General features: G+C 35.1%; 2 protein-coding genes across 8 annotated transcripts; both read left to right on the top strand.

Annotated features, from left to right (window-relative positions):
* Positions 4626–9809, top strand: LOC109720427 (copper-transporting ATPase RAN1). Its single transcript, XM_020247532.1, has 9 exons — positions 4626–5010; positions 5339–5953; positions 6373–6802; positions 7053–7378; positions 7478–7536; positions 7614–7956; positions 8337–8537; positions 8737–8994; positions 9123–9809. Exons 1-9 carry the CDS (start codon positions 4669–4671, stop codon positions 9597–9599), a joined length of 3051 nt encoding a protein of 1016 aa, XP_020103121.1. The 5' UTR covers positions 4626–4668; the 3' UTR covers positions 9600–9809.
* Positions 18324–22404, top strand: LOC109720377 (nuclear transcription factor Y subunit C-4-like). Of its 7 annotated transcripts, XM_020247437.1 has the most exons (4): positions 18415–18440; positions 19610–19692; positions 20987–21060; positions 21149–22404. In XM_020247437.1, the coding sequence occupies exon 4, from the start codon at positions 21205–21207 to the stop codon at positions 22042–22044; it is 840 nt and encodes a 279-aa protein (XP_020103026.1). In that variant the 5' UTR covers positions 18415–18440; positions 19610–19692; positions 20987–21060; positions 21149–21204; the 3' UTR covers positions 22045–22404. The 7 variants fall into 7 exon arrangements, with proteins under 7 accessions (XP_020103022.1, XP_020103026.1, XP_020103029.1 ...); XM_020247433.1 differs by lacking the exon at positions 19610–19692 and having other exon boundaries at positions 18324–18440; XM_020247440.1 differs by lacking the exons at positions 18415–18440; positions 19610–19692 and adding an exon at positions 18454–18532.

Below are 22566 nucleotides of genomic sequence, written 5' to 3'. Positions count from 1 at the left end.
AGAAAAATACCAACAAATGAATGGAGAACAAATCAACAGAGAAGTTACAAAAATTAAATGGCATGGTGGACCAAGTCCATGGAAGAATCTCTCAAAATGTTTGTCCAACATCCTCGAACCTTCTAAAATGTTGACAAAAGTATCAGTAAAAAAAAAAAAAAGGGAAATTTTGGTAAATTGGATTCTAAGCTAGCATGCATGATCAAACTAATTATAATTATAAAAAAAAATATTATATAATAAGAACACATTAATTAAAAGTGACCACATCCAATTTGTTTGGTGTATTTTCGAGTCACTCTTCACTTCTTCCTTTGCTAGTGTCCCTGCTATGATAAGAGAGTGACCTTAGAATTTGCTTTATTATAATTAATACTAAATTTATAGTATAATTTTCTTACAAATTGAAGCGCAAAAAAAAAAAAAAAATAAAATCAAAGCTTTAAAAAAGCATACCACTTTATGCCAATTACAATTTATTACTGATCTTTAAAGTGTCGAAATTTACCTACGTACTGAATAATAACTCTATTGAAATTTAAGGAATGGCTCTTTACTTCTGTCAAAGTCGTATAAACTATATTAAAATAAATTAATTGTCCATATAATTGAAATAATTTTTTGGTATCTGGTATCTAATTATATTGATATGGTAAAAAAGAAATTTTCAAAAAGATTTGGTGGAGTGAGGTGGATTCCATGGATCTAGAAATGTGGAATCTAGTAATGCATATTCTTAGCACGCTTTTTAATGAATAAATCCCCCACTGTGTGCGGATCTGTGGCACATTGTTTTGGGCTTTTCAACCATTCCTGTTTTTCCATTTTTGTCGTCATTATTATTATTATTATAAAGGGATAATATCTAATATATATATCCCTAAAAATTTTTAAAATATCTAATTTCTTCCTTTTTTTGGTTTCAATTATATCCCTTCTATAGTTCTCTCTTATTCAAAAATACCCTTGATATTAGTATATGTTAAGTTATCTCATATTAAATTCGGATTAAATTTTTACTCGAGTAAAAAAAAAAATCAAAAATTTCTTTGTTGCCCTTAACTTTAGAGAAAATAAGAAAAATCGGTAATTGTAGAAAGATATGTTTAAAAAGATAAAAAATTAAAATATTTTTTTTATCCCTATACTAAAGGCAACTAAGAAAAGTAAGTGACAATAGAAGGGTATATTTGAAAAGGCAAAAGAGTAATTTCACAAAGATAACAATTGTTGACAACTAACAGAATTTAACTTTAGGGATACATTTGAAATAATTTGGAACGCTAAAAAGATATTTTTAATATTAGCCTTCTAAAAACGGTAAATTAGAAAGTTGAAAATTTTTTAGGGTATACAAACAATTGCCCCTATTAAAAAAAAACCACATACCTGTTTTTTTTTTTTTTTTATTTAATGGCTCTAAAAGATGCAACAAGAGGGATAATTGCTTATATATAATCTCTAAAAGCAAATTGATATATTATATTAGACTAGTATAATAACTCGTGCGATGTGACAGATAGAAAATTAGAAAAAAAAAAAAAGCTACAAAGGAAGGTAAAACAACAATTGAAGAAGCGACGATGATGGGTGAGATTCATTTTATCTATAAAGGAAGATAATAGCAGAAAGAAAAAGAAGACGAACAGTCGTGCGCAATGCAAAAGTTTTATTCAGCTCGGTTGAAGCAAAAAAAAAAGGGAAAACTTGATTTGGTTTAAGCAAAAAGAAGAAAAATTTAAGCCGGTTCGGGGTAGAGTCCACATTCAACTGTGATTGATTTGGTTCAAGCGAAGAAAGAAAAAAATTCAGTTCAAAGATGAAAACACGTGAAGTAATTAGGCTAGTTCAGCCCAATGCAACAGGTTGACCCGGTTTAGTTCAAGTAAAGAAAAAAGAAAATCATGTGCGGTTCAAGCAAAAAAAAAAAAGAGAAAAATATATGAAAAACTTGAGCTGATTTTGGAGAGCCCATACTCAAGAATGATCGGATCGGTTCAAGTAAAAAAAAAAAATCGGTTTGATTCAAACAAAAAGAGAGAAAAAATGTGGAGGACTTGAGCCGGTTCGAGATAGAGCCCACACTCGATAATAAAAAGAACGTTGCCATATAATAAATTTAGAAGAAATAATGTATAATTATAAATCTATGTCTCCACACTTAACACAAATTGCAAATTTTATTGTTGATTTAAAGCTAATTATGTTATATATAGAGTTGGGCTATAATACTATTAATAGTATTTGCTCCCTTTTGCTACTAAGTTTTTAACCTTTGGATCAATTTATTTGATCATTTATAACCGTTGGATTAAATATTATAACCCAACGGAGACCACTCAATTATAGAAAAATCACTCAATTTTAAAGAACTACTATCATTCTAACCCTATAATTTATCATCTAAAGGCTAAAAATTTGATAGCAAAATGGAACAAATACTATTATAATAACTATCAAAATTCTTGAACTGTTGATCAATTATTATTATTTTTTTATTTTGCCTTTTTAAATATAATCAATTTCACTTTTTAAATATGTTCCTACAATTTCAACATTTAGAAGAATAGAAACAACATTAGTGGAATATAAGATTCGAATTAACATAATTATTTATACGTTAATTCAGATGAAGATTTAACACAAATTCTTTTTTTCCTTTTTTTTATATATATTATAGTATACGAAAATAAATGAAATCCACCTTAATCACCGTGTCAGTGACTGAGACGTAATGAGTAAGATAAAACTACTTAATTTAAATTATTTACAATAATGTGAGACTGCTTCACCTGCTGATTATTATAAATCTCAAAATTATATAGAATGAGATGGTTGTCGGTTGCGTCGACAAGACACTGGGTCAAAGTTAGACTCGTGCTGCTGCTTCCTTGGCTTAGGCACCAAACAAGCCCTTCTAAGTTCTAAGTTCTAACTCACAACCCCTCCAATTCCAGTAGAAACATCTCTTTTTGACCAAAATAATCTCCACAGTTAACGTAACACCAAAATAATTCAACACATATATACCTTATCTATCTCAGTTGGCTAAAAACTTAATAATTAATATATGAGGACTCAAATTAGAAGTATAATTTCTTGATATTTTTTACTGAGTTTATTGCTATAAAATAAAAAGAGTAACGAGCTTCCTCTCTTTTTCTCTCCAAGTAAAAAAAAATACTAAAAATTCCATATATTTTTTTAATTATTTTTCTTATTTGTAGTCGGACCAAATAATTAAGCTCTTAAATATAAGCAATAGATTTGTCTTAAGTAATTAACAGTTAAAATAAATATAAGTTTAAGAAGTGCCAAAGTGAGAATAGGTGAGAAATTATACAAAGTTTAATGAGGAATCGTACAATATTTAAAGAGTGACACAATTTTATGGTTTTACGCAAGTATCATATCCCAAGTATGAATAAACAAAGATTATGGCACAAGCAACTTATGCTTGAGTTATCAATTTAATAAATTATTAAATTAATATTTAGATAACAAAGAGATACGATAATTAAGAAGATAAATGTTGGCCAACAGTTGTTCATAATTTTTTCTACAAGTAATGTTATAAATTCTGTGCAAATATTTCAACACATAACCTGAACATCAATTTTAGAAAACTAAATCGCCGACAAATTATACGCATTCTGCGTTAGAATTTGAATTACTAAATGATTTTGAGTCACATTTTGAGGCACCCACCATATTGTTTTCATGTTTTGTATCTTCTCCTCAATGCATCATTTTTTTTTTTTTGTCTAAACTTTTTATTAAAAAATAATTTTTTAAAAAAGGAGGAAATGGACAAATAAGATAAACCACCACACTACTCGAATTAGGTTATCGGATCAACTCCCCCATGTCCGCATTAACTAATCCGTTGACAAATGCTCCACCACCAAAAGATTAAGGTAAACATCTAAATCATCTTAAATTGGAACTTTGTTTCGTGGAAAAATTAGTGTTTTCGTTTTTTTTTTAAAAAAAATAAAAATACTATTTTTTTATAAAATATGAAAATAAGTTTTTCAAAAAGCTAGTTTTAAACCGACGAAAAGCTGAAAAAAAATTGTCCAAATATTTTTATATGCTTTTTCGAGAGATCAAATAACCACTTTGCTATCAAAATTTTTAGAATTACATAATTTTACTAAAAATTATAGAGATTTTGTCAATTTTAATTCATAGAAACTGACATAATTAATGTTAATAGCTAAAGCTAATAAAACTATAAATTTTCAAAATTGAGTGTGTCATTTCAAAATCTTAATTAAAAAAAAATAAAAAAGTTGCGTGTTTTTTTCGAAATTATCTGTAGTTGAAGGGGCCGTCATTATAAATGCACAAACCTGCTCATTTAATTCAAAATAAAAAAATAAAAATAAAAATATAATTAAGGACATGGATGTCCATTGACCAAAATTCTAAGGGCAAAATCGTCATTCAACCCACCTACCACTTACCAAATTACCCGTTCCTTTACGAAAAATCTCTAATAATAATAATAATAATAATAATAATAATAAATAACAATAATAATAATAATAATAATTATTATTATTATTTTCTCTTTTCCTCTTTTTATTCTTCTCTCCTTCCCCCCTTTCTCCACCATTCTCTCTCTCTCTCTCTCTCTCTCTCTCTCTCTCTCTCTATTCGGCCATGGCTCCGAGCTTCAGAGACCTCCAACTCACGGCGGTGGGGGGGATCCGGCGCACGGAGGCGATCTCGGCGAGGGAGGGCTCCGGTGACCTCGAGGACGTGCGACTCCTCGACGCGTACGATGACGAGGAGGCGGGGGTGGGGACGAAGAAGAAGACGGAGGAGGAGGATGATGAGGAGCGGGGGATGAGGAGGGTCGAGGTTAGGGTTACGGGGATGACCTGCTCGGCGTGCACCAGCTCCGTCGAGGCCGCGGTCTCCGCCCTCCGCGGCGTCTCCTCGGCCTCGGTCTCCTTGCTCCAGAACAAGGCGCACGTCGTGTTCGACTCCAATATAGTAAAGGTCGGATCGAATTCCCTCTTCCTTTCTCTTTTAATTTGATTTTGGGCTCTCGATTTTGGGATTACTTGTGAAATTGTGGTGTTTTACGCTTAGGTATTTGGATTATATGATCGCTATTGGACTTCAATTAATTTTTAATTTTTGGATTGAATTGGTGTTTGTGCCTAACATTGGAGATATAGGGGTTGAGTATTGATGGCAAGGTTTCATCTTTCATACATGTTACATGGTTATTAGTAAGAAAAATGATGCTTTGTGTACGTCTTCTGGGGTTTAGGGCTTCTCACTTTCCCTTTTCCTAGGCTAAAGTTCCCCTAGTTCAATACAGGACGAGGACATAAAAGAAGCTATAGAAGATGCAGGATTTGAAGCAGAAATCCTTCCAGATTCTAGTAATTCTCGATCAAAATCACAAAAATCCTTAACAGGGCAATTTAGAATAGGCGGTATGACTTGCGCAGCATGCGTAAGTTCTGTCGAAGGGATTCTGAAGAAGCTACCAGGTGTTAAGAGAGCAGTTGTCGCATTAACAACCGCCTTAGGCGAAGTTGAGTATGACCCATCACTCATCAGTAAAGAGGAAATCGTCAGTGCTATCGAGGATGCGGGCTTTGAGGCTGCGTTTCTACAAAGCAGTCAGCAAGATAGAACCTTATTGGGTGTAACTGGATTGTATGGCGAAACCGATTTACAATTATTGAAACGGATACTTAACAACTTGAAAGGAGTTCGACAGTTTGAGGTAAACATCGACCTTTTGGAAATCGCGATCGTATTTGATCCTGAAGCTGTTGGCTTGAGGTCAATAGTGGATGCCATTGGCAGAGAAAGTAACGGGCAAATTAAAGCGCATGTCTTGAACCCGTACACGCGAGCAGCTTCAAATGATGCTCAAGAAGCCTCGAAGACGTTCAAGCTTTTCCTCTCCAGTCTGTTTCTCAGTGTGAGTATGCTTTTTAATCTGCATTCTCTCGTATGCATTTTTTTTATTCTGGTTAAAATCTATGGACACCCTTCCAACTATAGGTGGTTATTTGGGAATGGCTTCCTAAATTTTCATTTTTTGTATTTGAATCCTCAAACTGATGAGTTGTTTCATGTGAGAAAATCCTGTTTGGTTCTGTGAGAATTTAAGGTTTCAAAAACCGTTGCATAGTATTTGGGCAATTTGCAAAATATTTGTCAAAAAGTTACAGAGACTATTACTTTCTAGTTGAGGGATGTATCTTAAAATGATTGATTGTTGGAGGAGAGTCCATACGTTTTTGCCTTCAATTTATTCAAAATCACAAGAACAATTTATTGGATAATGTAGGTATATTGAGCTCCTAATGATTGATTGTGCTGATTGGAATGCAACAGATTCCGGTCTTTTTCATAAGGATGGTCTGCCCTAGCATACCTTTTGTAAATTCTTTTCTCCTCCTGCATTGTGGACCCTTTTTGATGGGGGATTTGGTGAAGTGGGTATTGGTTACTATAATTCAGTTTATTATTGGCAAACGGTTCTACATAGCGGCTTATAAGGCTTTAAAGCACGGCTCTACAAATATGGATGTTTTGGTTGTACTGGGAACTTCTGCTTCTTACTTCTACTCTGTTGGTGCTCTCTTGTACGGTGCATTTACTGGATTCTGGTCCCCCATATACTTTGAGACGAGTGCAATGATAATTACTTTTGTGTTATTTGGGAAATATCTGGAAAGTCTGGCAAAAGGGAAGACTTCAGAAGCTATTAAGAAACTAGTGGAACTGGCTCCTTCAACGGCTCTCTTGCTGGTTAAAGACGCAGGTGTGTATTTCAATTTCTAAGAAGCCATCAGAGTGTTAAGAGTTCATCTATGTCTGAGTAATAGCTTAAAAAATTTTATCTGCTGGATGATGTTTATTATTATTTTTTTTTTTCATTTTATGACCTGATAGATATTTCTATTATATCGTCTTAAACAAGATTAAACACTTTTCTAATTTTGAGTCTGCAAGCCATTGGCATTTTGAAGATAATAACCACTAAACTTTCCTGTCAATCTCTTAAAACTCAGATGGGCGGTATGTTGTAGAGAGGGAGATAGATGCATTATTAATCCAACCAGGTGATATCTTGAAAGTTCTTCCTGGCTCAAAAGTTCCATGTGATGGTACTGTTGTTTGGGGAACAAGCCATGTCGATGAAAGTATGGTGACCGGTGAATCTGCACCTGTTCCTAAGGAGGTATCTTCTTCTGTTATTGGAGGTACAATGAACTTGCATGGCGTCCTTCATGTAGAAGCCACTAAGGTGGGATCAAACACGGTACTTAGCCAGATTATTTCTTTGGTTGAGACGGCGCAGATGTCTAAAGCTCCTATTCAGAAATTTGCAGATTATGTAAGTAAGCCCTTTATCTTATCCAAATTATCCATAGTTAAAAGTTTTCTTCTTGTTTATATAATTGCCCTTTTGACACTCTTTTCTTATTAACTATAGGTTGCCAGCGTTTTCGTTCCAGTGGTTATCACCATGTCCTTGATAACATTCTTGGGATGGTAAGCTTTGTATCTTTAATCAAATACCTGAAATCGCACCGAGTTTCAATGCTTATTCTCTCATTTACTGAATGTAGGTTCCTCTGTGGATCACTAGGAGCATATCCTGATTCGTGGGTCACCGAAAGAAGCAACTGTTTCGTCTTCTCTCTCATGTTTTCTATATCGGTTGTCGTAATCGCCTGCCCTTGTGCCCTAGGTCTCGCAACACCAACTGCAGTAATGGTGGCAACTGGTGTCGGTGCGAGCCACGGGGTTCTAATAAAAGGAGGAGATGCTTTGGAGAGAGCTGAAAGTATCCAGCATGTGATTTTTGATAAAACCGGAACCCTAACACAAGGGAAAGCGGCTGTTACAGCTGCAAAAGTTTTCTCAGGAATGGATGTCGGAGATTTTCTCACTTTAGTTGCATCTGCAGAGGTGAGCCAGTGAGTTTGGTTTTTTACTCTCTTTGGTTTCATATCCCTGCAGGCAGGCCACTTTGCCTATGAAACCCATCTTTTTGGATTTTGCGAGTCTGGACCCATACTTTTTTTTTCTTTTTTTTATAACAAATTTGGACAATATTATCCTTGCATGGGCCGTAGTTCCTTCCCCCGGTTGAAATATTGTACCAATTCATCATAAAGTGGGCTTCGGGTAGTTCAATCTTCAAAAGAAGATTTAATTTCGAAGTTACATAAACAAAAAGTGGGTCAAAGTTGGAAAATAGCCTCAGAAAAGATGGATTAATTTTGCAAAAACATCCTTAACATTTAAGTGCAATAGAGTAATTATGATATACTTTTTGACTAGCTTAGGCAAGCAGCGAGCATCCTCTTGCAAGAGCAATTTTGGATTACGCGCATCATTACCATTTCTTTGATAAGCTTCCTACGACGGAAAACGCTGGAAAGCAAATCAAAGAGGCAATACCATCTGGCTGGCTTCTTGAAGCTATGGACTTTTCTGCCTTGCCTGGGAGAGGTGTGCAGTGCTTGATCAATGGGAAAAAGGTTTTGGTGAGTATTTCTGAAACTTTTTTGGCGAACAATTTTAGATTATGCATCCTTTGCTTCTTTGATCTCCGACAATGTGATGTACTATTATTTTGAGCACAATTTCTAATATACATCAGATGATTAGCGCCATATTCTCCCGTTTTTTTGTTTGATTGAACAAGATCCTAGTTTTGTTGAGTTTTTAAATTTTGCTGGGCAGGTCGGGAACCGAAGTTTGTTAACCGAAAATGGGGTTTCTATTCCTGTAGAAGTCGAAAGCTTCTTAATAGAGCTAGAAGAGAATGCTAAAACAGGTATACTTGTGGCTTATGATGGCACTCTTCTTGGGGTTCTGGGGGTAACCGATCCCCTCAAAAGAGAAGCCGCGGTTGTCGTAGAAGGGCTCAAAAAGCTGGGCGTTAATCCGGTAATGGTGACAGGGGACAACTGGAGAACTGCGCGTGCCGTCGCGAAGGAGGTAATACTATTTTAGCACCAACATTTTCTAGAGATTTTACGTGTAATGGTTTTCAGAGGGACTTTATATGCAAAAAGAAGATGATGAGAAAGCTTAGAGAAACACTAAAACATTCGTCGACCTCGCAGGTTGGAATCGAAGACGTAAGGGCGGAGGTGATGCCGGCGGGGAAAGCCGACGTGGTCCACTCGTTCCAAAAGAACGGGTCGATAGTCGCGATGGTCGGGGACGGCATCAACGACTCCCCCGCCCTCGCGGCCGCGGACGTCGGCATGGCGATCGGTGCAGGGACCGACATCGCCATCGAGGCTGCGGACTACGTGCTCGTGCGGAACAACCTGGAAGACGTGATCACAGCCATTGATCTCTCGAGGAAGACGTTCAACCGCATCCGATTGAACTACTTCTTCGCGATGGCGTACAACGTGGTGGCGATACCGATCGCGGCGGGGGTTCTGTTCCCGTTCACGGGGCTGAGGATGCCGCCGTGGCTGGCGGGCGCGTGCATGGCGCTGTCGTCCGTGAGTGTTGTGTGCTCCTCCTTGCTTCTGAGGAGGTATAGAAAGCCTAGGCTTACCACTATACTGCAAATTACTGTAGAGTGAGAATGTTTTCTTCTATTTTTTTTTTCTTCTTTTTTTTCTTTTTATTAATTCTTGTATAATTTTCTACATGGGGTTTTCACGGAAAAAAAAGGAATGAAAGTTAAAAGTGGTGGTGGCTTTTATTTGATTTGTTGGCAACTCGGGCTGTTTTGGCAGGAGAGACAAAATAGAAGTGTTAAAATCGTGTGAGCGGTGGCATTTATTTTTTAACATTTTCCTGAAAGCGTTAGTTGCCATATTCTACTCTTTTCATATATGAATAATATATTATATAAAACTAATGGCTACAACTATCGTAGCACGGAGCGCTCCCTATCGATATTAGTAGCCTAGTTCATCTATATATATATAGTTGAACTGGGCTACTAATAGTAGCAAAATTTTATTATTGCTATTAGTTTTTTAACCTTTGATCAATTCTTTTCATTATTTCTAACGCATTGATTAAATATTATAACCCATGGAGACATTCACACCAGAGGGATCACTCAACTCTCACCGACTAATATCCCTGATCCTACAATTTTTCATCAAAGGTTAAAAACTTGATAAGCAAAAAGAGCTTTTTACTATTAATAGTATTCCAGCCTAATTCTATAATATAATATATAGAGTGAGCTACTATGTTATCGGAAGCACGGAGCCTTTCATGCTTCTAGCTCGTTTTCGATATTGCGACTTTCGAATCGTCGATCGGCTCCGTTAAACTTGATCTAGAGTATTTGAAGTATCTAGAAAATAAATTTTATAATTTTACGATATCATTTGCCTAGTGGACGAAGGGGCTTAAAATCAACGGCTGAAAATAAAAATCTTACAAATATAATAATATGACATTAAAATTTTAAATCAAAAGATATTGATCTTGTTTTAATATAGTATAAAAAATTTTCTATCAAAAATTTCAGTGATTTGATATTTCTACACCGTTAAACTTGCAAACGGCTCACTACGGCTATTGAAATTTTTGATTTTGAGTCCATTCGATCACTAGGCAAATAATATTGAAAAATAATAAAATTTATTTCTAGGTACTCCAAATATTCTAGATCAAGTTTAACGCGAGCCGATCGACGATTCGAAAGTCGCAACATCGAAAACGAGCTGAATACGGAAGGCTCCGTACTTCTGATAGCATGTAGCCTCACTATAATATATATATAATATATAGGCTACATTACTTTCATAAGTATAGAGCCCTATGTATGTCATAAGTTGCTTTCGATAATGGAGCTTCCGAATCGACGATCCACACCGTTAAATATCCGATCATCCTTTTTTGAACGTCGTTCGATTATGACCGTTCATTTTATGCCCACTTGATGGACTTTATTATGATTTCGAAAATTTACGAAATTTATTTCTAAAGTTTCAAATACTCTAGATCATATTTTACGGAGTGGATCGTCGATTCGGAAGCTCCATCATTGAAACAACTTATGAGTACGAGGGTCCAATACTCATAATAGTATAGTAGCCATGGCCTATATATATATATATATATATATATATATATATATATATATATATATATATAAAAGTTAATTTTATACAGATTCCTACGAATATAGTGAATTATAAATATATTATTATAAAGTTTAATTTTTATATATTGTTTGAATAAAATTTTTAATGTTTTCAAATATATTCTACTGTTAGAAAATTTTAATTAATTATAGGTTAAATATTTAATCCTAATTAACTTATGAGATAACTCGACATATTTATTCTTCTTATATTATACTCTTGTTAATTTTGGAGAGACATTTGTGATGGTAAACTTAATATTTCACTTATTTGTTATTAAATTATAAACAGTTCTTTAACGGTAACAAATCAAAATAATATATTTGAAAATGTTAGAACTTTTGTAAGCATAATATATGAAAGTTAAACTTTATAGAAATATATTTGTAATTCACTATATTTGTAGGGATCTGTATACATTTAACCCTATATAAAATTAAACCGGATTGCTTCTAATAGCACAAAGTCATTGGCACTATCTGATTTTTCGACCATTGGACGAAGGGATGTTAGTTAGGAGATAGTGGTCCACTTAGGTTGAGTGAGTAATTGATGGAATAGTATGATCTAACAGATGAAAATAGTCAAAATGATAAATCTAACAGTGAAAAATTTGATAACACCAAATATTTAGTACTATTAAAGGCACCCTAGTCGGAATTTATATGTATATATATCTATATAGAGAGAGAGAGAGAGAGAGAGAGAGAGTTCAATTATGGTGATTTTAAAAGTACCAAGCACCTGATGCCTATAAATTTTTTGCTGTTAAATCAACCTCTTTAACTATTTTCGTCCGTTTGATTATATTATTTAATCAACCACCCACTCAACCCTAGAGGACCACTATTATCCTAACCACACCCATCTTTTAATTCGAAGGTCGAATGTACTTTTGAAAACATCGGAGGTCAATTCTCTCTCTCTCTCTATATGTATTTTTAAAATGTGTTACTCATAAGTTCTAACTTTTGAAATTTTTAAGATTTGTTACTCATAAGTTCTAACTTTCTGAAATTTTTCTAAAAGATTTAAATATACCAAAACTGATTTCAGAAGCTTGGCGAACGTTGATATATATAACTTGGTTCAAAAAAATACGCTTCATCCTATGGAAAAGATCGTTTTCACAGATTGCGAAAACACAAAAAATACAATTTTTTCATAAAAACTTAGTTTTTTTTTTTTTTTTTTCTTTTTTTAAGAACCTAGAAAACTGATTTTCGACTAGGGATGTCAATGAGTATGGATACCCGAAATATTATCCGAATCTGAACCCGAACGGGACGGATTTATTCGAGCTAAACGGGTATGAATTTGGTTATGGGTATAGAAAATAAAAATCCGACGAATATGAATACATATATGGATTTTGTATTTACGCGATCCAAACCCGAACCCGAATAAATTATAGGGGCAATTTCACCACTAACCCTCTTAAATATGTAAATATCGTAAATACTCCTATAAAATTGAAAATATCATATATACCCTTTCAAATGTAGAAAATTATCACAAATACCCTTTTTTCTAACCGACGTTAAGATTAAGTTATAAAATAACTAATTTACCCTTGGTTGGGTTGTTCTTTTGACAGCAACTAATAAAGGAATAATTTCATAAATACCCTTCAAATTTTAAAAATAATATTTTTAGTACTAATTATTGGTGGATAAAATATGTGGAAACCCTCATCCATAGGTCATTTTGAAATAAACCCCCTTAACTTCAATTTTTTAACATTAAGAGCCTTTGAACTTTTAGTTTTTTTTTTTGTTTTTACGTTTTACTTAGTTAAAAGTTTTTCAATTGAGATCCCTCGCACGCGAATTTGATAAAATTTTTAACTTAGTTGGAAAAAAAAATACTCAATTGCAAAAATAAAGAACCACATAGGTTGAGAGGATGTATATAGAGAGAGAGAGAGAGAAAAAGAGAGAGTGCGGCTACTATACTCTTATAAATACGATCGCCTTCGTACTCATAAGTCGTTTTCAATGATAGAGCTTCTGAATAGGCGATCCATACCGTTAAACATCATCTAGAACATTTAAAATTTTTAAAAATCAAATTTTATAATTTTTTGATATTATTTACCTTACGATCAAAAAATCTCAAAATTGACAATTGTTAACGGTGTGATACTTGCTAACTTAACGATATAAAAGAATCAGAATCAGAATCAATTGAATTTTTGATAGAAAATTATATTCACTATCTAGATAAAAATCAATAACTTTGATCTTAAATTGAAGAATCTGATTATCCATTTTTAGAACGTCATTTGATTTTGACAATTCATTTTATGCCCACTTTGATGGACTTTATTATAATTTCGAAAAATTACAAAATTTATTTTTTAAAAATTTTAAATACTCTAAATCATATTTAACGAACGGGATCGTCGATTCGGAAGCTCCATTATCGAAAACAACTTATGNATATATATATATTATTCAAAGCTAGGGCCATGCCAAAGTGGACTAATGGGTGAGCGGGTCTTCATACAATTTTACTTTTTTGTTGACAATAAATTTGCAATTAAAAAACTGTTGGTTGATTGGGTCATATGAAAAATACTAATATCAAAAAAATTTTATATCAAAATATTTTTTGTATGACTTATGTGAGTTATTTAAATAAAATTCAAAAAAATTAAATCTTGAAATTAATATTGAATATTACAATGGACAATTGCATTACAACTATATATAATTTACAAGCGAAAAATTATTACACTTAGTTAAATTAGTAATAAGGGTAAAATGGGTATTTATAGAATATTAGATGACTTTTTAACGGAATGTTAATCTTAAGGATATTTGTGAATATTTTTTCTTTTTAGAGGGCTATTGCTGATATTTTGTAATTTAGAGGGGCATTTATGAAATTCCTGTCTCTTAGAAGGATGAAATTATCCCTAAATTATATATATATATATATACTTTATTTTTATTTATTTATATAATATATAAAATATTTAATAATTTTTAGTTCTTAGATTTTTATTCAACGGTATGAATTTTTAAAACCCATTGGATCCGCGTCCGAATTCGGGTTTCAAAATTTTGGTCGGGTACGGATATGGATATGGAAGTGAATTTTTAAAACCAGCCGGATTTGGGTCCGGATACGAATTTTAATTTAATTTTCGAATTTATGTTCGAATTTTTAAAAATCCGATCCAAACCCGACCCGTTGACATCCCTGTTTTCGACAGACAATTCCAGTTATAATATTATTTTGTAAATATTTTTCCAGGGAGACTACGAGGCCACGGAGCTTGTCACGCAATGGCCGACTGGGCTGTGGTAATGCTATTACAACTCTAGTTGGGCCACATTATAAATAAGTACAATCTTTTTTATTTTTTTAATTAATATTTTTGTAAAAATCCATCCATTACTGCACAGTGCATTACCCAACAAAAGTATGTACGCCAATCATATCAAATATTCCAAACAGTGACAAACATACTACTAGTCACATAAAGAAACAAATTGTAAACCACAACATATTTTTTACGCCAATCATGCATATCAACTATTCTATACAGTGACAATCATACCGGTCACATAAAAAATTATAAACCACAACACTTTTTTTTTTTTCTATTATTGATTACTGCGCGCGCGCGCACACACACAAAAGAAGTACTTTTGCCACCTAGCTAGCATATATCTTCCAATGCGATGGGAAGAAGACGATTACAAAGTACTAGCTAGCAGCTCTTTATTTTTTCTTTGAAGTCTAAACTGTTATATATATATATACACTGCTAGTTTGCTGCTGCATGCATTAAGTTTCAACAGGGCTTCTGGCACATGCATCGACGGAGTGGACCCTCGCAGTCGCCGCCGCCGAAGCCCTCGCTGATGCACACCTGTGCGCAGTTGGTGTCAGACACGCAGATCCCCTTGAACCCTGCACTCCGAACCATACACACCCGCGCCTCCGCCATTTTCGCCTCCTCTGCATTCGTGCATTTATATATACATACTACATATCTGAAGATAAAGAAGAATGATAATAATAATAAAAAAAATCCAAATTACATACACGTAGGGATAAAATTAAAGTGTTCGGGTAACTCATATTTCGTAATATTAAATCAAACATAATTTACTATACCATATTTAGTGATGAGGAGGAGAGCTAGATATATATGAACCGTACGTATATCGAATGATACTCAACTTGCTTTGAGATTAACATAAAATTATTACAAGGCGGAGATTGTATCTGCTTACGACTGACTAGGAAGAGCACGACGATCACGATGAGAATGGCCCACAAGCTCCCCCTCTTCTTCGTGATCTCCATGGCGAACATTTTAGCAGCGACAAATAAAAGCTCAAAGATCGGAACACCAATGTTTCAATGAAGAGATATTGGACAATATATATAAACTGATCAAATGGTGTTCACAGGCCGTGTACAATATATATACACACATGTATGTAGGAACCACGAAGAGGTGCATGCATGCATGCATGCATGGTGACGTGGCGTGAGGAGAGGGGATATCATGTGTCACGTACCAAAGCAATGCACTTGCACACGTGTGGGCTCGGACGCACGAGAGAGGGGCATGTGGTTGCACACGTGTATATGTTTTGTGATCTCTACATCCAATATATGGCTCGGCACAGCACGCCTGGCTAGGCGCATATTCTTTTGTATATATATATATAATAAATAATAAATAAATTTACATGATTTGCACAAATGGTTGGTATATGTATAACTAATGTACGTATATATAAATAATATAAATGTTACACTATTTATATAACTATGTATATATAAATATAAATATTGCAGAAAAGTGAGAGTACTAAGATAGAGAGTTAATGACTGTCGCTACTACGTGGTGGGTCCTTTGGTTAGAGTGGCACTACAACAAAAATGGTCTATAGCGACACTTTTAAATGTCGGTACAGATCAAGAAAAATGCTGCTGGCTAAATTACCGACACTTTTAAAAAGTGTTGCTATATGTTGGGTCGCTAGATATATAATGACAGTTAAAGAGTGTTGCTATAACCTAAAAAGAGTGTTGCTAATTTACCAATATTTATTTAAATATTTAGTAACCGTCGAAACTCTACCTCGTTGGCTGCGGTGGCAGAGGAAGAGGAGAGGGAAGGGCTCTTCGTCTATAATTTCAGTTGATTGAGTGAGGGAAGAAGGGGAGATGGTAATCGATTTTTCTTTTTTTTTTTTCTTTTCTGTTTGTAATCGGACCGAATGGGCTCGGTGGGGTGGGTTAAGTAGAGTAACATTTTATTTTTGATTGAATTGAACTTCATATTTAAGCATTAGTAGATTTTTTTGTAAGTTTTGTTATAAATGGGACACTTACACAAAAGTATCCCAAATCCCTATAACCCAATTCTGTTGTAGTGTGGAATAGAAGAATATTAGAGAAAAGAAAACACCCGTTAGGTTTCTTTCTAGCCGAGATTTGATCGCCCAAGGACTTATGAAATTGCTTCTGCATGTCTTCAAAGTATAGTTATTGTTGACTTTTTTTTTTTGGGGTTCCCCGTGAGATCTGGTTGTTTTATCCTGTAGCTAAATTCATCTTTTAAATGAATAAGACGGAATCTATTTTTTATCAAAAAATATATATATATATGTTACACTCTTATGTCTNACGAGGACACAATTTGTTACCTTTCAAGATCGGGCAACGCTATTTGTACACTTCTTCACTGCATGTATGTTTTATAACATATTTATTTAATAGTTTTATCCTGTAGCTAAATTCATCTTTTAAATGAATAAGACGGAATCTATTTTTTATCAAAAAATATATATATATATGTTACACTCTTATGTCTTTTAAAATTCACAATTTTTTTAAAAAAATTATTAAGTCACTAGTAAAACTATTAAATAAATATGTTATAAAACATACATGCAGTGAAGAAGTGTACAAATAGCGTTGCCCGATCTTGAAAGGTAACAAATTGTGTCCTCGTAATTTATATCTAAACATTTTCTCAAACTTCTAGTACCTAACCTTTCAAACTTTAATAATTAAAAAATAAGTGGTTCTACATATTCCTTTCCATCAACTCTCTTTAATTATTTAATTAATGGATCCCTCCTCTCTCTCTCTCTCTCTCTCTCTCTCTAGACACTTTTTTTTTAAAAAATATAATTACTTTTACTTAATTAGCCAACTCATCTCTCCCCACTCATCTCCTCCATCTACTTCTCCAACTTGCCCGCAAATTTTTTTTTTTTTTAGAGAGATAGGTAGCACGTTATCCGCTTCGTTTATTTCATTTAGAAATAAACTTAGCTGGAAATGTGAATCAACTAGGATTCGAACTTGAGTCTCGAGTATCAACCACTAAGCCCTTTGTCACTTGCTATAGGGATGATCGGTAACTTAATTGCCCACAAAATTAAGAAGCAAAAGTGTAGATCTCTGTCTCCTTGAGTTAAAGAAATTCAAAGTTCAAGATTTAAAGTAAAATTAATTTTCATGAATCTTGTTAATCGAATATAATTTATGTTTTGTTAGTAGATTAACCAAATCAAAATTTGGTGTGGAATCATTTTCTGTGGATCCCAACCATTTCAATTGATCAACTGCATGTGCAACAACTTCAAATTAAATTATAGTTCGAATCAAAAAAATAAAACATTATTAATTAGTCGATCAGATTTGCTGAATTTGTCCAAATTTTATGAATTTGTATGTTCGTATTAAAATTATATCTAATAGTAGAATCACCTTAAAAAAAAGAAAGAAAAAAAAAAAACCATTTCACAAAATATTTACGTTATTACTGCTAAATTGGATGCAGATGGATTAATTTATCCGATCCGATTAGCACGAGTCCGAACCCGTTTGTTTCGCGCCGCATTAGAGCGAGGCGCCAAACCGGCCACGTCGAAAATTTCAGATGAACCCGGTACATATTCGGATCTTAAACACCACACCGGCCACCTCACCTAAAACCCTCATCCCACCGTCGGATACTTAAAAGTCAAAGGCGATTTGGACGGTTGGATTACGGTTCACGGGGCGTTTATGTGCACTGCGTGCAGGGAAAACGTTTCCAGTCTTTCCCCAAATACACGCCCACGGCTACGCGTCCAGCAACAAGGCATCTCGCTCCAGCCAACGGGCACTCGCCACGTGTAAAGCACCCGATTGGTCCCGGGGCACGTGTACCCGTCGCACCCGATTCCCTACGACCTCTCTCTTTCGCCGCCCCCCCCTTCGCCCCTCCTCTCTCTCTCTAGGGTTTCCGACGGGTCCATTCGACGCTCCTCTTCCCTCTTCTCCTCCGAGGTGAGCCAAAAAAGCGGGGGAAAAGGAAAAATTAAGCCAAAATTACGCAAATATTTGCCTTGTTTCGATTCAATTTTGTTCTTTATCTTCGTGTAAGCGTCAATTTGTTGCTCGTACATTGTAGGTGTCTACTAGTCCTTGTAAGTTCAATTTAGTGGCTTGTTTTGGGGGGTCTTTTTTAGGGTTTATTCATGCCATAGTGTTGCTGTTTCGCTTCTTGTGAGGTTGGAATTGTAGGGTTTACTGACTACGATTTTGTTGTGACCCAGGAGATGTTGTCGTATTACTGATGAAGCTAAAGTCTTTGATGAGAAATTACTTAGGAATTATGTATTTTCTGCAGTAGAGGATTATTGGATATTAACCATGTCCTTTTATGGCGAATTTTTTTGTTGTTTGTTCCATTGGTTCTGAACTTCTAATATTGTTTTTCTTTGCTAAATGTTTAGTAGCTGGTCCGTTTCATCTAATTGGTTTCTAGCATGTCGCTTTCCTGATGTAAATATATATAGTTGGAAGTCAGAATCATACTGTCTATTCCTATGTCCTGGATGCTGCGGTAGCTCTAAATATCATCACTTGAAAATGGTTGGAGATCTTGCGCAATCTTTTAAATTATGAGTGTTCATTACTACATTTCTCTAATTATTAAAAGACTATCTTTAGAGCTTTATTTATCTTCATCTCTGTTTTCTTGGTCATATTGGTGTTTCGGGCAATATTAAGTGAGTAATGCGAGCTACCAAAATGTTAGGAAGCTTTTTAACAGGAAATATTTTCCATTCGAATTTGCGGTTTTATGCTGTTATTGACTTTGTTTGAGCTAGAGAGTTCTTTGTCCATGCACAAGCAATATAACTGGTGTGTCAATGTTAGAATCTGATTGTTTTTGCAGTCATATTTTTTTTTTGTGGGGGGTTTGGTTGGGCACAAACTGAATTCGTTCTTGGAGCTATTTGTGCAGCTAAGTTTTCCCTTTGTCATATATAATCATACCATCTTAATTAAATTTCCCTATCGTTAGATTCCTCATTCTGCAAATTTGATTTTCTTTAACGAGGTTGAAAGAGCTTTTTGCTGATCTCAGATATCTAATTTGAAAATTCCAAGTCTACATCTCCCTTTTCTCTATCATCTAAAATCATCAGATTGGTTTTTTTTTTTTGCAGCTAGATCATTCTGTTGTCATTGCTATTTACGTCATATTTGTAAACCTTCCTTCCATGTGATGCTTAATTTATGAAGAATTGAGGTTAGAAACTTCTTGCTGACCTCAAATATACAATTCGAAGTGTTTTAGATCTCCCTATTCTTATTCCCTGTTAATCGACGATCATTTAATTTGTTGCCATATTGCCTTTCTTTACATTGTTTTACAGCTTCAGGCTCTTCTCTATCAAATGTCCTCTTACTTATGATTTGCGTCCTCTGTTTGATATCTATGTTGAACAGTATTTCTTGAAGACAGTCTCGATTCCGGCATGATTCTATTTTTAGGTTGCCATATTATCTAATTAGCATACTTATACCCATTTCTTTGCTTAATTTAATTTCACTATTTATCACTTTATGCTACATTTACCATCAGTTATTTGTATTAGAGTTCTTGATATAACTAACTGTTTTTCAGCAACCCATTTTAATAGCTTTTGAGTTTATGATGCTTCTTTGAATGGTTTTGTATTTGGAATTGTTCTTGTTTTTATTTTTTGATTAGGCTTTTCATTTCAGAACTTTTATTACAGAAAATTTGTCTGTATTTCACTAGTTTCTTTTACTGAGTGTTGTTTTGTATCTAAGACAGCATTGTAGAGTGGGAGTGCAAGTTTCTGAGGTTGCTTATTTTTTCTGCATTTTTTTGGCTGACTTTCAGTGATTTCTCAATCTTCTGTTTGTTGTAAGTGCAGTTGCTAAAAATAGATTACTCTGTTCACCAACCAGAATGTGTTGTTGTATGGCAAGTTTGTCTCTGACTTTATTTTGGGACATTAGTGCTATTGAGGGGGGATGTAGAAACTCTTATTGAACCACACACACCTTGTTCTATGTTTTCTTCTCTTGGCGTTCGCCTTTTCTTGTTGTTTAATTATCGGTTTCATCTTTCATATGCTGGGATGTTAATTGTATGCCATGTACATACCGAAGCTGCCGAAGCTGCTAAATGTTCATTGGATCTTTTTGTACATTTTAGATAGATAAAGTTTTAGGTACTTTACGAGACAATGAAGCTGCTAGATGTTTGACTTTCTAGGTGCTATCAATCTTGTAGGTCATGTATAGAGGTGACCAACCATCATGGCACAAAGTTAAAAATTGAGATAGCATGCTTCTGGAGTATTCATGACCTCGTTGCTATACCTATTTACAAATTTTGAGGGTTTTAAATATGATCATTTTTCTACTTCATCTAATACTCAATTGTTTGGAGAAACATTTTATGGAAATGTTCATGTGCTCAAAGCTTCAAACCATAATATGTGTTCTCTACTTTTGACTGGTTTCATTTTTATGCTTCTAGTTCTCATATTTGCCCTTTCTTTCTGCAGAATTCTATGGCAAAAGAAATTCATGCTAATATTTCTACTTCCAATGTTGAATTTTCATTCGTCCCACCTCTCAGGTAGATTATAATCTCAACAAAAATCTCTTATTCCAATATTTGCAATAAAAATTAAAATCATCCTGATTATTATAAATAATTCCTTTAGTCATAGTTAGCTCCTGAGTTGAAGTTGCGGGACAAAAATTAAACAGCACCCCAAATATGGAACAATCTTCACAACCATCTCAACCTGTGATGGGAGTGGCGACGGACGCTGCCCATGTTGCCTACGCCACCCCGACCTACCAACCTGCTGCGGTGGTGACTGGAGCTCCGGCGGTGATTGGAACCTTAGCCCCTGCCTCCCAGCCCCACACATCTTACCCTCCTAACCCTAACGCTAGCCAGCATCAGCTCGCCTACCAACAAGTTCAGCAGTTCCACCACCAGCAACAGCAGCAGCAGCAGCAACAACTGCAAACCTTCTGGGCGAATCAAATGCTAGAGATCGAGCAAACCACTGATTTCAAGAACCACAGTCTTCCTCTCGCACGGATCAAGAAGATCATGAAGGCTGATGAGGACGTCCGCATGATCTCCGCTGAGGCACCTGTGATCTTCGCCAAGGCGTGCGAGATGTTCATTTTGGAACTAACCCTAAGATCGTGGATCCATACTGAGGAGAACAAGAGGCGCACGTTGCAGAAGAACGATATTGCGGCGGCGATCACGAGGACTGACATATTTGATTTCTTGGTGGATATAGTTCCGAGGGATGAGCTGAAGGATGAGGGGTTAGGGATCCCAAGGGGTGCTGCCCTGGGGGCCATTGGGGCAGGTGGTGCTCCGACTGAGTCGATCCCTTATTACTACGTCCCAGCACCACCAGTGGCGGCGCCAGGGATGATTGTTGGGGGGGCAGTGGATCCGGCGGCAGCGGCGGCGGCAATGTATGTGTCGCAGCAGCCACGCCCAGTGGCTTTTGTGTGGCAGCAACCGCAGACGCAGCAGCAGCAACAGCAACAGCAGCAGCAAATGAATGATAGCACGCAAGACGGATGAGAGGATAGATAGTAGGAGCGACTGCGTACGGTGGATTAGTTTGTGTAACAGCTTTACTGTGTTTGAATTGTACAAGCAGTTCCGTTGGTTTGTGATAGCTCAGTAGTCTGACTTTGACCTCGTGGCAGTTGACTTAAAGGCTAGACGGCGCAGCTGTGTAAAGAGGTGCTTAATGATAGAGTAGATGAAACTTTACTTACTCTTTTCTTCCCCTTTTAGAAATCAGGTATCTTGAGACACATTTCACATTTGTGAGACATAGATGTCGATGTCTGGAGAAAACTACTGTTGATTAACCATGTGAGTTGGGGTGCTTGAGCACTCTCATATATTTATGTGTTTCTTCTTAGTTGTTTCTTAGTAGGCAGTGTGTTCCTCTCTCTCTCTCTCTCTCTCTCTCTCTCTCTCTCTCTCTCTAAACTATGCATTCTTAGTCCTATATATTCAGAGGGTCAAATTTGCTGCCACAAAAGTTCATGATTCTCTTTTGTAATCAACGCACTTAATCGATACCAACAGAGT

This window comes from Ananas comosus, linkage group 14 (assembly GCF_001540865.1).
Source record: "Ananas comosus cultivar F153 linkage group 14, ASM154086v1, whole genome shotgun sequence".
Classification (NCBI taxonomy): Eukaryota; Viridiplantae; Streptophyta; class Magnoliopsida; order Poales; family Bromeliaceae; genus Ananas; species Ananas comosus.
Note: the sequence above shows the minus strand (reverse complement) of the source record. Positions and strands in the feature narration are given on the sequence as shown.

Bases quoted from the DNA above. Each gene is read 5' to 3' on its own strand.
- LOC109720427 (XM_020247532.1), top strand. From the start codon at position 4,669: ATGGCTCCGAGCTTCAGAGACCTCCAACTCACGGCGGTGGGGGGGATC. The intron at 5,011-5,338 runs GTCGGATCGAAT...AGTTCAATACAG, and splicing joins TCGACTCCAATATAGTAAAG to GACGAGGACATAAAAGAAGC. The intron at 7,957-8,336 runs GTGAGCCAGTGA...TGACTAGCTTAG, and splicing joins CTTTAGTTGCATCTGCAGAG to GCAAGCAGCGAGCATCCTCT.
- LOC109720377 (XM_020247433.1), top strand. From the start codon at position 21,205: ATGGAACAATCTTCACAACCATCTCAACCTGTGATGGGAGTGGCGACG.